The 12,176-nt window shown below is 53.6% G+C and overlaps 4 protein-coding genes across 4 annotated transcripts; 3 read left to right on the forward strand and 1 right to left on the reverse strand.

The window, feature by feature from the left end:
- Window positions 1–153: 153 nt before the first annotated feature.
- Window positions 154–1,852, forward strand: P152DRAFT_455914 (alpha/beta-hydrolase). Its single transcript, XM_033678889.1, has 4 exons — window positions 154–476; window positions 530–808; window positions 861–1,066; window positions 1,131–1,852. The coding sequence occupies exons 1-4, from the start codon at window positions 437–439 to the stop codon at window positions 1,677–1,679; spliced, it is 1,074 nt and encodes a 357-aa protein (XP_033536508.1). The 5' UTR covers window positions 154–436; the 3' UTR covers window positions 1,680–1,852.
- Window positions 1,853–1,909: 57 nt separating this feature from the next.
- Window positions 1,910–4,462, reverse strand: P152DRAFT_505842 (acetoacetyl-CoA synthetase-like protein; the record flags this gene model as incomplete). The annotated part of the gene is made up of 5 exons (XM_033682455.1): window positions 4,285–4,462; window positions 3,985–4,219; window positions 3,146–3,927; window positions 2,068–3,090; window positions 1,910–2,021 (listed from the first exon to the last, which is right to left on the reverse strand). Exons 2-5 carry the CDS (start codon window positions 4,201–4,203, stop codon window positions 1,910–1,912), a joined length of 2,136 nt encoding a protein of 711 aa, XP_033536509.1. The 5' UTR covers window positions 4,204–4,219; window positions 4,285–4,462.
- A 2,046-nt stretch (window positions 4,463–6,508) lies between these two features.
- Window positions 6,509–8,203, forward strand: P152DRAFT_391658 (serine palmitoyltransferase; the record flags this gene model as incomplete). The annotated part of the gene is made up of 1 exon (XM_033676106.1): window positions 6,509–8,203. One exon carries the CDS (start codon window positions 6,509–6,511, stop codon window positions 8,201–8,203), a length of 1,695 nt encoding a protein of 564 aa, XP_033536510.1.
- A 2,573-nt stretch (window positions 8,204–10,776) lies between these two features.
- P152DRAFT_471539 (uncharacterized protein) lies at window positions 10,777–11,577 on the forward strand (the record flags this gene model as incomplete). Its single annotated transcript, XM_033681073.1, has 3 exons — window positions 10,777–10,833; window positions 10,883–11,033; window positions 11,087–11,577. 3 exons carry the CDS (start codon window positions 10,777–10,779, stop codon window positions 11,575–11,577), a joined length of 699 nt encoding a protein of 232 aa, XP_033536511.1.
- Between the last annotated feature and the right edge of the window lie 599 nt (window positions 11,578–12,176).

Consider the following 12,176-nt stretch of genomic DNA (forward strand, 5'->3'; position numbering starts at 1 on the left):
CAACATCAATGGGTTCCAGGGGGACGGTTTACCATTAGTATTGGATATTAGAGGATGTCGACCCCGCAATACGATTTCCCTCGGGTATGAAATTGATGTATCACTCCAACCCTTTGCTGCTTTCCAGCTCCAATAGGCGCAATGCCCAGCCGATGAATTTCAATACAGCAAGTGTATCCATCCCCCCGGAGGGGTTTTGGTCTTTTGGACCGTAGTAGTTCCTGGTCCCGGGCCTACCAATGGGCCTGGACTATGCCATGCACGAGGTAATCTCGAGCAGCCTTAAAAGTTGATGTCCCGCTCTATCATTAAGCTTGTTGCTGTCTGTTTTACCAGCATTGATACTGTGATGAAGTTCTGAAGTTCCGAAGCCTGAAGTCTGTTAAAAGCCTCCGTCTTAATCGGTGATCATTGTATACTCCCCCAATACTCAAACATGTCGTCCCTTGGCCTTGTCTCGGTCCAAACCAAGACCCGTAAGCAATGCCATCCGTCGCATCTCATCCGCCCCACAGCTAACTTCTCCCAGTGCTCGCCACGCTGATCCGACTGTTCACCTCGCCCCTCTCCGGTTCCAGGGGCGCGCAGAACTACTTCAAAGATGTCATGTTCGCCGGGATGCGGGCGCAATTGGGGAACCTGACGTTTCCGCAGGAGCGCGGCTTGAACGGCGATACGACGACGGACGTGTACAATAAGTTCGTGGCCGCCAAGGGGATTCCGGGGAAGAGCCTTACGCTTCCGTCGGGGACGCAGGCGCATTGGCTGGGGGATGAGTCGGCAAAAGATGTGTTTATCTGGTTCCATGGTATGGCGTCCGCAGCTTGGACTGGTGAACGATGATTAACAAAGTTTGACAGGTGGTGGATACTGCGTTCCGAGCAATCCTGGCAACATGGGCTTCCTGTTGGCGTTGAAGGATGCCATGGTCGCTCAAGGCCATTCGTTTGCAGTCCTTGTTTTGACCTACGATTTGGCACCCGAGAATCCATACCCCGCGCAACTTCGACAGGCCGCCGAGCTCATGCACCATCTCCTGGAAGTGGAGAAGCGGAATCCGTCCACTGTAAGTGCTCTCTTCATGAATTTGCTCGTCCGGGATAGGCGCATGACTAACTATATTTGACCAGCTCACCATCGGCGGCGATTCCGCAGGAGGCAACCTGACCCTGGCCCTCTTCTCTCACATCCTCCACCCCCACCCCGACCCCAGTATCCCCCGCGTATCTCTCTCCTCCCCGCTCCGCGCTGCGATCCTCGTCTCCCCATGGGTCTCGTTCGACCTCACCTGGGACTCCTTCCGCACGAACGCGCAATCCGACATCTTCGACGGCAGGCTGCTCAAGCGCTGGTCCGGCGGCTTCCTAGGGTCGTCGACGGGCGACAAGTACAGCGAGCCGCTTACCGCCGATCCGGACTGGTGGCGGGGCCTGCACGGACTGACGAGCGAGGTGTTGATCTGGGGCGGAGGCGGGGAGGTGCTTCTGGATGGGATTAAGGAGTTTTACTGGAAGATTAAGGAGGGGTGGGTTAATGGAGGGGCGGAGGGGAAGAAGCTTACGATCGTTGTGGATCCGCGATGTGCGCATGAAGAGATGATTGTTCATCGGTTGCTGGGCTATAAGACCGCGTCCCCATCGGAGAAGTCGATTGAGAAATGGTTGCAGGCGAGGTTGTGAGGTTGCGGGTTCGACCGGTACCCATAATGGGCGCATAGTGTAAGTTTCGGATCTCTGGAGCTATCCGTCAGGAATACCATTTTCTGTATTTACGAGTGCGAGCTGTTTGATATAATGGCTTGGTAAAATAGCGAATTTGATCAGCGTCGTGTAGCGTCATGTTTCCTATCCTGACAACAGGCTAAAGTGTTCATCCACGTATTGAATGTGTTTGACAATGGATAGTCCTTTTAATGCGTCCTTGCCCACTCACGATAGAACTCCAAACACTCCGGATTGCTCACGGACGCGGATAGCTTGATATTCATTCCAGAGAGGATTTGCTTCACCGCCCCCTCGATCCTAGCTTGATATTAGCAAACCCTTAGAAAATCGGTGTTGAACTCACTTTTTCCCGTTCGTCGTCACTGGAATCTCGACGCACTCATCAACAATAGCCGGCACATGTCTCGCGCTTAACTCCCCTCGAATCGTCCTCTTCACCCTCTCCCTTAGCCCTTCATCCAACTGTTTCCCTTTCTCCATCTTCAAAAACAAGACCACCTCTTCATCCGCATCCTCCGCCCTCCGCCGCCCAATGCACAGCGCATCCGCCACCTCGCTCCCAAATCCCTTCAACACCACATTGTAGATCTCCGCGCTCCCGAACCGCACCCCCGCCGGCTTTAGCACCCCGTCGCTCCGCCCCAACATCACCAACCCCGGGCCTGTCCGCGGGTTGAACCGCACAAAGTCCCCGTGGTGCCACACGCCGGGGAACAGCTCGAAGTACGCGGCGCGGTACTTCGCGATGCCGGTGGCGGTGTGGATGCCCGAGGAGCCGTCGGCGTCGCGCGCCCAGAAGCCGACGGGTTGGCAGGGGAACGGCGCCGTACAGACGAGGTCGCCTTCGGTGCCGCGGTCGGTGACGTCGGTGCGGTCGGGCTCGAAGGCGCGGATGGCCATGCCGAGGCCGGGGGCTTGGATTTCACCGGGGTAGACGGCGAGGAGGGGGTTGGGGGCGCCGAAGAGGGAGACGATGTCGGTGCCGCCAGTGATGCTAGCGAGGTTGAGGGAGGGGGGGAAGACGCGGTAAATGTAGCGGAAGGTGGAGGGGGGGAGGGGGGAGCCGGTGGAGTAGATGGCTTGGAGGGAGGTGAGGTCGAGGGAAGGGTGGGATCGGGGGTCGAGCTGCTTCTGCTCGAGGAGAGAGAGGTATTTGGCGGAGGTGCCAAAGTGGGTGATTTTGAGTTCGGAGATCAGTTTGGCCATCGCGTAGTCGTCTGGGATGGATGTTGGGGTGGCGTCCTCCTGTTCAAGGACGGGATTTCCATTGATGGATTCCTTCGCCAACACGGCTCTGGATCGAAACGGAGAACCGTCATAGAGAACCAGAGCTGCGCCACTGGCGAGAGAGGTTACTAACCAGTGCCTACAGAGCCATGTGATCAGTGGAATTCTTCGTGCTCAGATCGGAGGTAACAAACCACATCATCCACGCCGTCGTGGTGTAATACAAGATTCGCGAACCCGGCCCAACATCACCATGAATGAAAAGCTCTTTCTTATGTTGAATCAGAGTTCCGATGGCGCCGTGACATATGCATTTCGGGGCGCCGGTGGTTCCACTGCTATAGAGGATATATATCGGATGGTTGGGCGGGAGTTGCTCGAAGATCAGTTCACTAGGTCGGCTCCGTTGGAGGAAGTCATTGTAAGTTAAAACCTCACCATACAGGACTTTGACGCTGGAGATATCCACATCTAAGCCGCTGATCGACCGGAATATAACCGCGGCCTTCAATGAAGGCAGGTCGGCCGCGATCTCAGCCACCTTAGGCAAAGCTGGATGGACTTTACCATTGTAGAACGATGCACTGTCTGCGAACAGCACGGTTGGCTCAATCTGACGCAGCCGTTCCAGGACGCCCTGAACCCCGAAATCCGGGCTCACAGCCGTCCAGATCGCACCCAGCGAAATGGACGCCAGCGCCGCAACCAACGTGTTCGCATGGTTGCCAACAAAACCCGCAACCCGATCGCCCGGCCGAACCCCGAGCCCGTGTTGCAAAGCGCTCTGGCATTCACGCACCCGCTCACGGAGCTGGCCCCAGGAGACGGTTCGTCGGTCGATCTCCGTGACCTCGAACACCGCGACATCGTCCGCCGGCGGGTTCGAGGGTGGAAACAGCAGGTTCTCGGCGAAGTTGAGATGGGCGCCCTCGAAGAAGGCGGGGGGAGGGAACATGGGCGCCGACGCGTCTAGCACCTATGGACCGGTTCAGTTATTACGACCGCATCTGGGAGGAGGATTGCGAAGGGCGACCTTTTCGTAGGGCGTGGACGCCTTGATTCCGGTGAAGTGCCATACTTCTTCCCAGAAGGTCGGGAGGTCGGTGACGCTCCACGCGTATAGTTCTTTATACGTCTTGAAGTTGAGTCCATGCTTTTCATTTACGCGTTCCATGAAGCGGTACATATTAGTGGATGAGGGGTCATTGTGCTCCCATAAAGGAGTCAGGCCCTCTGCATCGTTGTCCGTCATTCTGGCTATTGTTCTTCTGCCAGGAATTAGTACGTTGACTCATCTACAGCTGCTCGATCTGGGCGACATTGACTCAAGTACCTATCGTTTTAAAAAGAAGATATTATGGTATATTCTACGATTGATCTAATGCTTGAAAAGAGCACTGATAATTTTGATATTTTGGCATTGACGACAATTGCCGTGATGACTCGTATTGGCGCAATTGAGCATCGGAGGGGTTGGCCGTTGACGGAGCTCCTCATCGCAGATCACACACGATTGTTTCGGTGGAGGAGGCTCTGCTTGGAAATTGGCTGGGCTGGTCGGCCGGGGTCAAGAGCACCAATTGCCACAGGCCCAGACGCACAACACTCCCAAGTCCCAGCCCTGTACTACGTAGACTGCAGTGCGACTTCCGGAGCCTCCATTTGAGGTTGTACAGTTGTTTGGACATTTCATGTTTGGGACAATAGAATTACATTGTGATACTTGAAGTTCGGAGTATTTCTACAATTATACGGATACCACTCAGTTGAATCCTGCCTCCTGGTGTGGGTGGTTGCTATGTAATTGGATACCCGACGGCCGACACGCCAATTGCCAAAGGAGTAAGGACTAAGACGAGGCTGACTGGCTGAGTCTTGATTACTATTTTGGTTCCAAAGGATCCTCAAGGCTCAAGCGTATCTGCGCATGAGCTTGACTCGACAAATGACGACAACCGACAGGGACAATTAATTAAAGGCATCGGTTTCCGGCGAAGATTGGGCACATCCTGGATTCCTGATGTAATTTCATTCAGGCTGGGCTGTGGCGTTACTGCTGACACGAAACGACGCGGTCGTTACGCGGTCGATGGGGGCTGGTGTCGCTGTGCCCCATGTCACTGTATCACAATTGTTTCCAAACGGTGTTGAATATTTCGAAGAATCGGAGGATTGAAGAATTGAAGGATTGAAGGATTGAACAACCGGGTCGGATGAACGATTGCCAATTGCGGTCGGAATTGTTAGGAAGTATTTGTACAGGAATTGGTATTAATGGGAATGGATTTGGGGCTAGGGAAACATGACGTTCGAACTCGATTACAAATGTCTCATTTTTCTGGATGCAATTCCTATTTCCTGCAAATTGGAATTGATTCTCGCCGTGTCGGAATTTCTTCGGAGATTTTTTGCCCCGACTTGGTTGGTCCGTTGGGTACGTACTCTTTCCATACGGAAATTCTCTCTCTCTTCGGTGCCCCTGACCGGGCCGCCAGAACTCCGACCAGCCACGGTGATTGGTCGATTGGTCGATTGTTGCCTGATCTATCCAATCGCTCCATCATCCATCGGCTGTCCTGTTTTCACCAACGCGATTATAGTGAACAGCACCTCTAGCATCTCTGTTCACCGAATGGTAAATTGATAACAAACTCCTAGTATGTTGCATCCACTACAGTTTTATGCACGGTATGCACTAAATGCACCATCATAACCCGATGACCATTTCGTTCGGAAGTCGAAGGAAGCAAGGTTGATTTGTTGGTCCGTTGGTGTAGGCGACATTCATCCCTGTCGCTCCTTCCGTAGCACATCCGGCCCAGCCCCAGTTCTCTCCATCTCTCCGTTTCTCCCTCACAACTCACAAGGCACAACTAGACACCAGTAAAACTCAACCACCACCAACCACAGGCTACAGGGCACAGCACAGTCTACCACTACCACCGAGTGCCACCTTCAATTTCCTCCCACTGCTTCGGCTTCTGCTTCTCCTCTTCCTGCAGTCTGCACCCCATTCTCATTCAATCCTTACTCATTATTTCCTATCGTCCCTCCTTTGGATTCCGTTTCTCATCCGCTAACTTCCGTCGCCGACAAAAAGCTCGTGCTGTCATTTTCCTCTTTGATCCTTTATACTGTACAATTCCCTTCCTGCGCCCTCACAACGCCGTCGGCCTCCTTGCCACGGCTGGGCTCCCTCCCCTCATCTTCAACTCACCGCTTCATCCACGACCCGTCCCGTAACCTGACACCTTCGAGCGTTGCATGCCCTTACGATGTTGTCGACTATCACGAGGAACGACGGCATCGCGAAGCCATCGGATCCCTTCGACGAGAAAGCCGCTCTGCGCCGCCCGGCACCACCAAAATCGAACAATCCCTTCGCCAATTTCTTCTACGGCCAACGACCACGCAATAATGAATCCAACGTGCTGGCCCCGTCAGTGACGACCCTTCAACCGCAGATGACCGCCGCTGCCATGCTCTCCCTATCCCCGTCCACTCTGGAGAAGTTACGAGAGGAGGAGAAGAAAATGATTGCCGCGCAACTGCTGTCCATGGACGACCAGTTGAAGGCAGCCAAGCAATTCGCTGAATTCGGTCCGCTGCGCTCCCATGATCATCTCCATTCAAGCGCCTGGGAGGGCAATGAGTTCCCCACTCCGATTGAGGATTTGCCGGGGCTGTTCTACGTTTTGACCACCTACATCAGCTACCTGATCCTGATCATGACCGGGCACTTGCGCGACTTTTTCGGCAAGATGTTCCGCAAGGAACATTACAAGCATCTTCTGGAGCAGGATGGATACGCCCCGCTCAACAGCGATTTCGAAGAGTTCTACGTGCGCCGATTGAAAACACGCATCAATGACTGCTTTTCACGGCCTACGACCGGTGTTCCTGGCCGATTCATTACCCTCCTCGAGCGAAAGTCAAACGACAACAACCAAAGCTTCCGGTTCACGGGAAAGACCATCGAGACGCTCAATATGTCTTCGTACAATTACTTAGGGTTCGCTCAGTCCGAAGGTCCGGTTGCGGACGCGGTTGAGACGTCCATTCGCCAAAAGGGCATCAGTCTCACCAGCTCTCGGGCCGACGCCGGTACCTCCGACCTCCATATTGAAGTCGAAGATCTCGTGGCCAAATTCGTCGGCAAGCCTGCCGCCATCGTCTTCAGCATGGGCTTCGTAACGAATTCGACCGGGTTCCCTTCCTTGGTTGGCAAAGGCGATTTGATCATCTCCGATGAACTCAACCACTCCTCGATTCGCAACGGAGCCCGTCTATCCGGCGCGATGATCACCTCCTTCGCTCACAACGACATGGAAGACCTGGAGCGGATCCTCCGGGAACATATCTCGCAAGGCCAGCCCCGAACGCATCGCCCATGGAAGAAGATCTTGGTAGCCGTGGAAGGCCTGTACAGCATGGAGGGAACCATGTGCAACCTTCCGGGTCTGGTCGCGCTCAAGAAGAAGTACAAGTACAACCTCTTCGTCGACGAGGCCCATTCCATCGGCGGACTTGGCCCGCAAGGCCGCGGAGTATGCGATTACTTCGGTATCGACCCCGCCGATGTTGACATCCTGATGGGGACCCTGACCAAATCATTCGGTGCTAATGGCGGTTACCTCGCTGCCGATGAAGCCATCATTCGGAAACTCCGCTGCATGAACGCCGCCTCCCTCTTCGCTGAGTCACCCACTCCCCCAGTGTTGGTACAAATTGCCGCCGCTCTCAAGATGATCTCCGGCGAGATCCACCAAGGCGAAGGCCGCGAGCGACTCCAGCGCCTCGCCTTCAACTCCCGCTACCTCCGCCTAGGCCTCAAGCGCCTCGGCTTCATCGTTTATGGCCACGATGATAGCCCCATCATCCCCATCATGTTGTACCACCCGGCCAAAATGCCCGCCTTCAGCCGCGAGATGCTCAAACGCAAGATCTCCGTCGTCGTCGTCGGCTACCCGGCCACCCCGCTCATCAGCTCGCGCGCCCGCTTCTGCGTGTCCGCCGCCCACACCAAGGAGGACCTCGACCTCATGCTCCGCGCCTGCGACGAGATCGGCGACATCCTGCAGCTGAAGATCAGCTCCGGCATCTCCGGGGGGGCGTACCCCGAGGACGAACAGGTCGAGGACATCGATCCGAAGACCGGGGCGCTATTGAAGAGCATCATTAAGGCGCCCCGGTGGCAGCTGGACGACGTGCTGCTGCGCGGTGTGGAGGACACCAAGCTGCCTCTACGGTAACCTTCCGATGTTCATGGGCGTTTTTGGTTTTCCTGCACATTGTGGCGTCATCGGTTCGGACGGAGCAGGAGGGAGCTTTTGTTTTCGATTCTCGAACAAACCCCGCAAGCGGTCGGGTGTTTAATCTTAATGCCTATTCCTAATACAAGCGGAGGAAAGCCCTTGGGGAGACGGGGCGTGTACTTGCACATGCGTGTTGCGTCTCCGTGTCGGGTGTTCGGCAATAGAACCTTTTTTTGATAGATTGGAACTGCGGGAGTTCCTACTACCTCTTGGTAGCAATGAATCATTTCATCCCGAGAACACAGCTCTGTTCATGATCTATACTTTGACGAACGCTATCCATACCACTCGTTCATGGAATTTCATCCGGCAATTCCGATCCCTCTCCATGAAGAGGTCAGACAAGCGGCCAGACACCCACTGCTCGTTTAGTGACGCTGCCATCCGCGTTCTCAGACCATTATGGAGAGAACCTGGTCCGCTGCCTCTTCCCAACGCCCGCCTAACCCGTTAATAATCCATCATTGTCCAGGAAACGGTGGCATCCCTCCACGATCGTTGGTAAAGCGTCATGCTCATGGCTCGTTGGGAATACCAACGTTGGGATTCGCAAGAGGGCCGAGCCGGGCGTACCATCCCGACGTAACGGCCGTGACCATCTTGGGGATAACGTGCGTGTAACCATTCCGGACAAGATGTCGTTGATTGGGGTGTTCTCTTCTATGGACTTTAGCATCTTGAGGGGATCCGGTGATATTCTCGCTCCTTGAATTTGTCCAATCTTGAGCATTATCCCACCGAAGAAAGGATTGACGCCCTCCACTCCGGATGGGCAGGCTGTCCTGATGGCAACTTTGCTGCTCGTCATTGCTATGAGTTTGGGTGACATCCAATAGTCTCCTATTATGGATGGTCAAGTGTCGGAAAATCTATAATCCAACACCAAGACGGCATAGATGTACGCCTTTTTTTACCGTCTTGAGGTTGGTCTAGGGATGTGGTGTGCTGGGGGTAATTTACGTCCAAATATTGATCGACCGCTGATTTATATAACCACATGGAGCAATGCATCGAGCTACTGACAACCGCTACAGATGGTCAGATACATGTTACTTAGCCAAGGGTAGAAACCAACTAGTGGATACCATGGCAGTATCATTTCGAGTATTCAGTCGAATAATGTCTCGAAGGAGCAATATCGAATAATACAACCCTGTACATACCCAATCGGCGACCATCCATGCTCCTGAAAACTTGCATGGCTTAAACCACGAACGTATGTCGAAAGGCAGGACCCAGGATCCAGTTGAGGGAGTGCTCACATGGTATAAAATCATCACAAAGTCAATATCAGACCAATGTTCCAACCTAAAGGGACCGTGTTGCCGCAGGTGTTGCAAGGTTTGCCAGTACAGCTCTGGTAATCCGCATCTATCCAAAAACCCCATCGAATACGCAATCAAGCGAAGCAAGTTTTCATGGCTTCAGTGGTGGCCGGTCTGCCATCATCGTCGGAGACCACGCGCCTCCAGGCGCTGCCTTTAGTACTGAGGCTTTCGCCCACGTCCCTGACATCTCGAGCGGGCTCACTGCAGTAGCTGGAGTGGAATTCCAGGAAGCGATGTCGTTGGACATTGGACGATTGCCCCGGCTTTCCTTCGGGGTTCTCAGTGTCATTGGTAGGCGATGAGACTCCCCCTGGGAACCCCCTTTCGTCGCAAGTTCGTCTGCCTCTTCTGCAACGAGATCGGGAAAACGATGAATAGCTGGAGTGGGATTTCTCTTAGAGAGTGCTATCAACGCGGCGAGAAACGCTTCTCGTAACTTGGGCTGGAGCAAAGCGATTCAAGGAGGTACGGAAACAAGACGGAGCTGGCATGTAAAAATGTCTTGTTTTGTAGACTTGGACGTTGTTTGAAGGGAACTCTAGCTTAGAATTGAATCTAACTATGGCAGCGGTACATCTTAGAGACAGTGTGTAGTTGTATGATTCTCACGATTCGCTCTCGGACGGTTGTAAGAGAACATTGGATGAAAATGGAACCGCTGTGAAATGGCCTTCAGATCTGACCATGCCTGTATTGATATCCTCCCGGATGGAGAGATCTATGTATCGCTTAGGCCCGGAGTATAACCAAGCACAAGTATATGAACCATCCAGAGCCCGAGTCCGAACGGCGTGACTCTCTCTTTTGATCTCTTGACAGTCGAATGAAGCGCACATATCGATCCAAGGAGCTTCAACTCTCACCCGACGTCGCCAGGAAGAGGTCCAGGTCGTTCCTGAGACCATCAGCCATCAGCGGGAGATATCCGTGATTCTCCTTGTTTCCCGAGTACCACGTGAACCGTGTACAGGTAGGTATTCGAAAACGGAAGGCACGCCGGAACCGTTAGACAGCGGTTTCTAAAGAAAGGAGCATTCTGGTGAAAGGCCATAAGACCAACATCCCCACGACCAGAACTAACATCAAACATCAAATACCTTCGTTATCATTCTTCCAAGAACAGTAACATTAACACCCAGTTTCCAGACAAAGTCAAATCCAAACACCGAAGTGATGCGCAAGATGGACGATTTCTACTTTTTCACCACCTTCAACCTCTTCCCTGACAAATATGACGAAGTGAGTTCCGATGAGAATCAAAGACTGAACAAACTGACAGGTTCGAAAGTGGCAAAGCGCATTCGATGGCCTGGCCGCCTACACTTGGGAAGAGGAACCCGATACGAAGACATATCAGTTCGCAGTGCCGTTGGACTACAAGGACAATTGGTCCGGCGCAACCAGCGTGCTCGCCTTCGAGCGCTATGGGGAAAGAGAGGGTATGGAAACCCAACTTAAAGCCCCACCTTCATTGTTTGGTGACACGGGATAGACTTGTATAAGACGCATTTCAAAAGCCCAGCCATGGCGAAGTTCCTGCTACTCACCACTCCCTTGGTCACCACAGACCCGGATCTGAACCACTATGAATGCGTGGGCGGGTTCCTCGATATATTCGGGAAAAAGTCCGAATGCGAGATAATCCTGGACGTCAAGATCGCATGCCGGTCGGACAGCGCTCGCAGTGATGTTCTCGGGAGATTGACTGAACTCGCCGATATAGTCGAGGACAAGGAGAAGATGATGAGTTCCGGCGTGATGACCTGGATGGCGTTCAAACGCCTGGACAATGACACGGGGGTGCGGATCTTTGGCCGATACAAGACTCGGGACGCTATGGAGAAGTTCATCCGTCGCGAGGAGTACAATGACTTCTGGAGGGCGTCGTTGAAGGATATTGGGTCCATGGAGAGCAGAGGATGGGTGCCGAATGGGAAGGGGTGGCTTCATAGAGAGGGATTGGAGGGCGAGAAGAGCGAGTGATGGAGGATTGGGAGAATTGACACCTTCATTGTTGGAAGAAAGCGTTGGATCATCTACCTATTCATTCATTCACAAACCATTCAATAACGATTCTAAATTCTGAGGGATGGGTTCTGTTGTAATTTGTTGAGCGACGATCGGTTCTTCTCGCCGAGAGCATCGGACAGTCTGTCACCCGGACCTCGTCAGGACAACCAAACTGCACGGACCACTTTCCAAGCTCCCGAAAGCTTCCCCCTTCAGAATTTTAACCTGTCTTCTTCCATCCTTTACATCTCTTCCATCTTCAATTGATCCGTCAACACGTCAACTCCATCAATCAATTACCTCTCTCTCTCTTCTCGTCCATCAAGAGACTCGTCGCCATGTCGTCTTTCGCCCGATTCAACGCCACTACCGGCCGTATGGCCCTCCGCAACCTGCAGGCCCAGCCCGCCCGGTCGTTCCAGAGTACGTGTGATTTCCATCCCATTCGCATCAATTCCCGTGCCCTTTCCATCGAGATCCCATCGGGATCCCATCGAGTGCCCGTCCGCTGACCTCTTGACCAGCCCAGGCCCGTCTGCCCGTCGCGAAGAACGGCCTCCTCATGAACGCCG

Source organism: Eremomyces bilateralis (genome assembly GCF_010015585.1).
Source record: "Eremomyces bilateralis CBS 781.70 unplaced genomic scaffold P152scaffold_4, whole genome shotgun sequence".
NCBI lineage: Eukaryota > Fungi > Ascomycota > Dothideomycetes > Eremomycetales > Eremomycetaceae > Eremomyces > Eremomyces bilateralis.

Bases quoted from the DNA above. Each gene is read 5' to 3' on its own strand.
- P152DRAFT_455914 (XM_033678889.1), top strand. From the start codon at position 437: ATGTCGTCCCTTGGCCTTGTCTCGGTCCAAACCAAGACCC. The intron at 477-529 runs GTAAGCAATGCC...AACTTCTCCCAG, and splicing joins CTCGGTCCAAACCAAGACCC to TGCTCGCCACGCTGATCCGA. The intron at 809-860 runs GTATGGCGTCCG...AAAGTTTGACAG, and splicing joins TGTGTTTATCTGGTTCCATG to GTGGTGGATACTGCGTTCCG.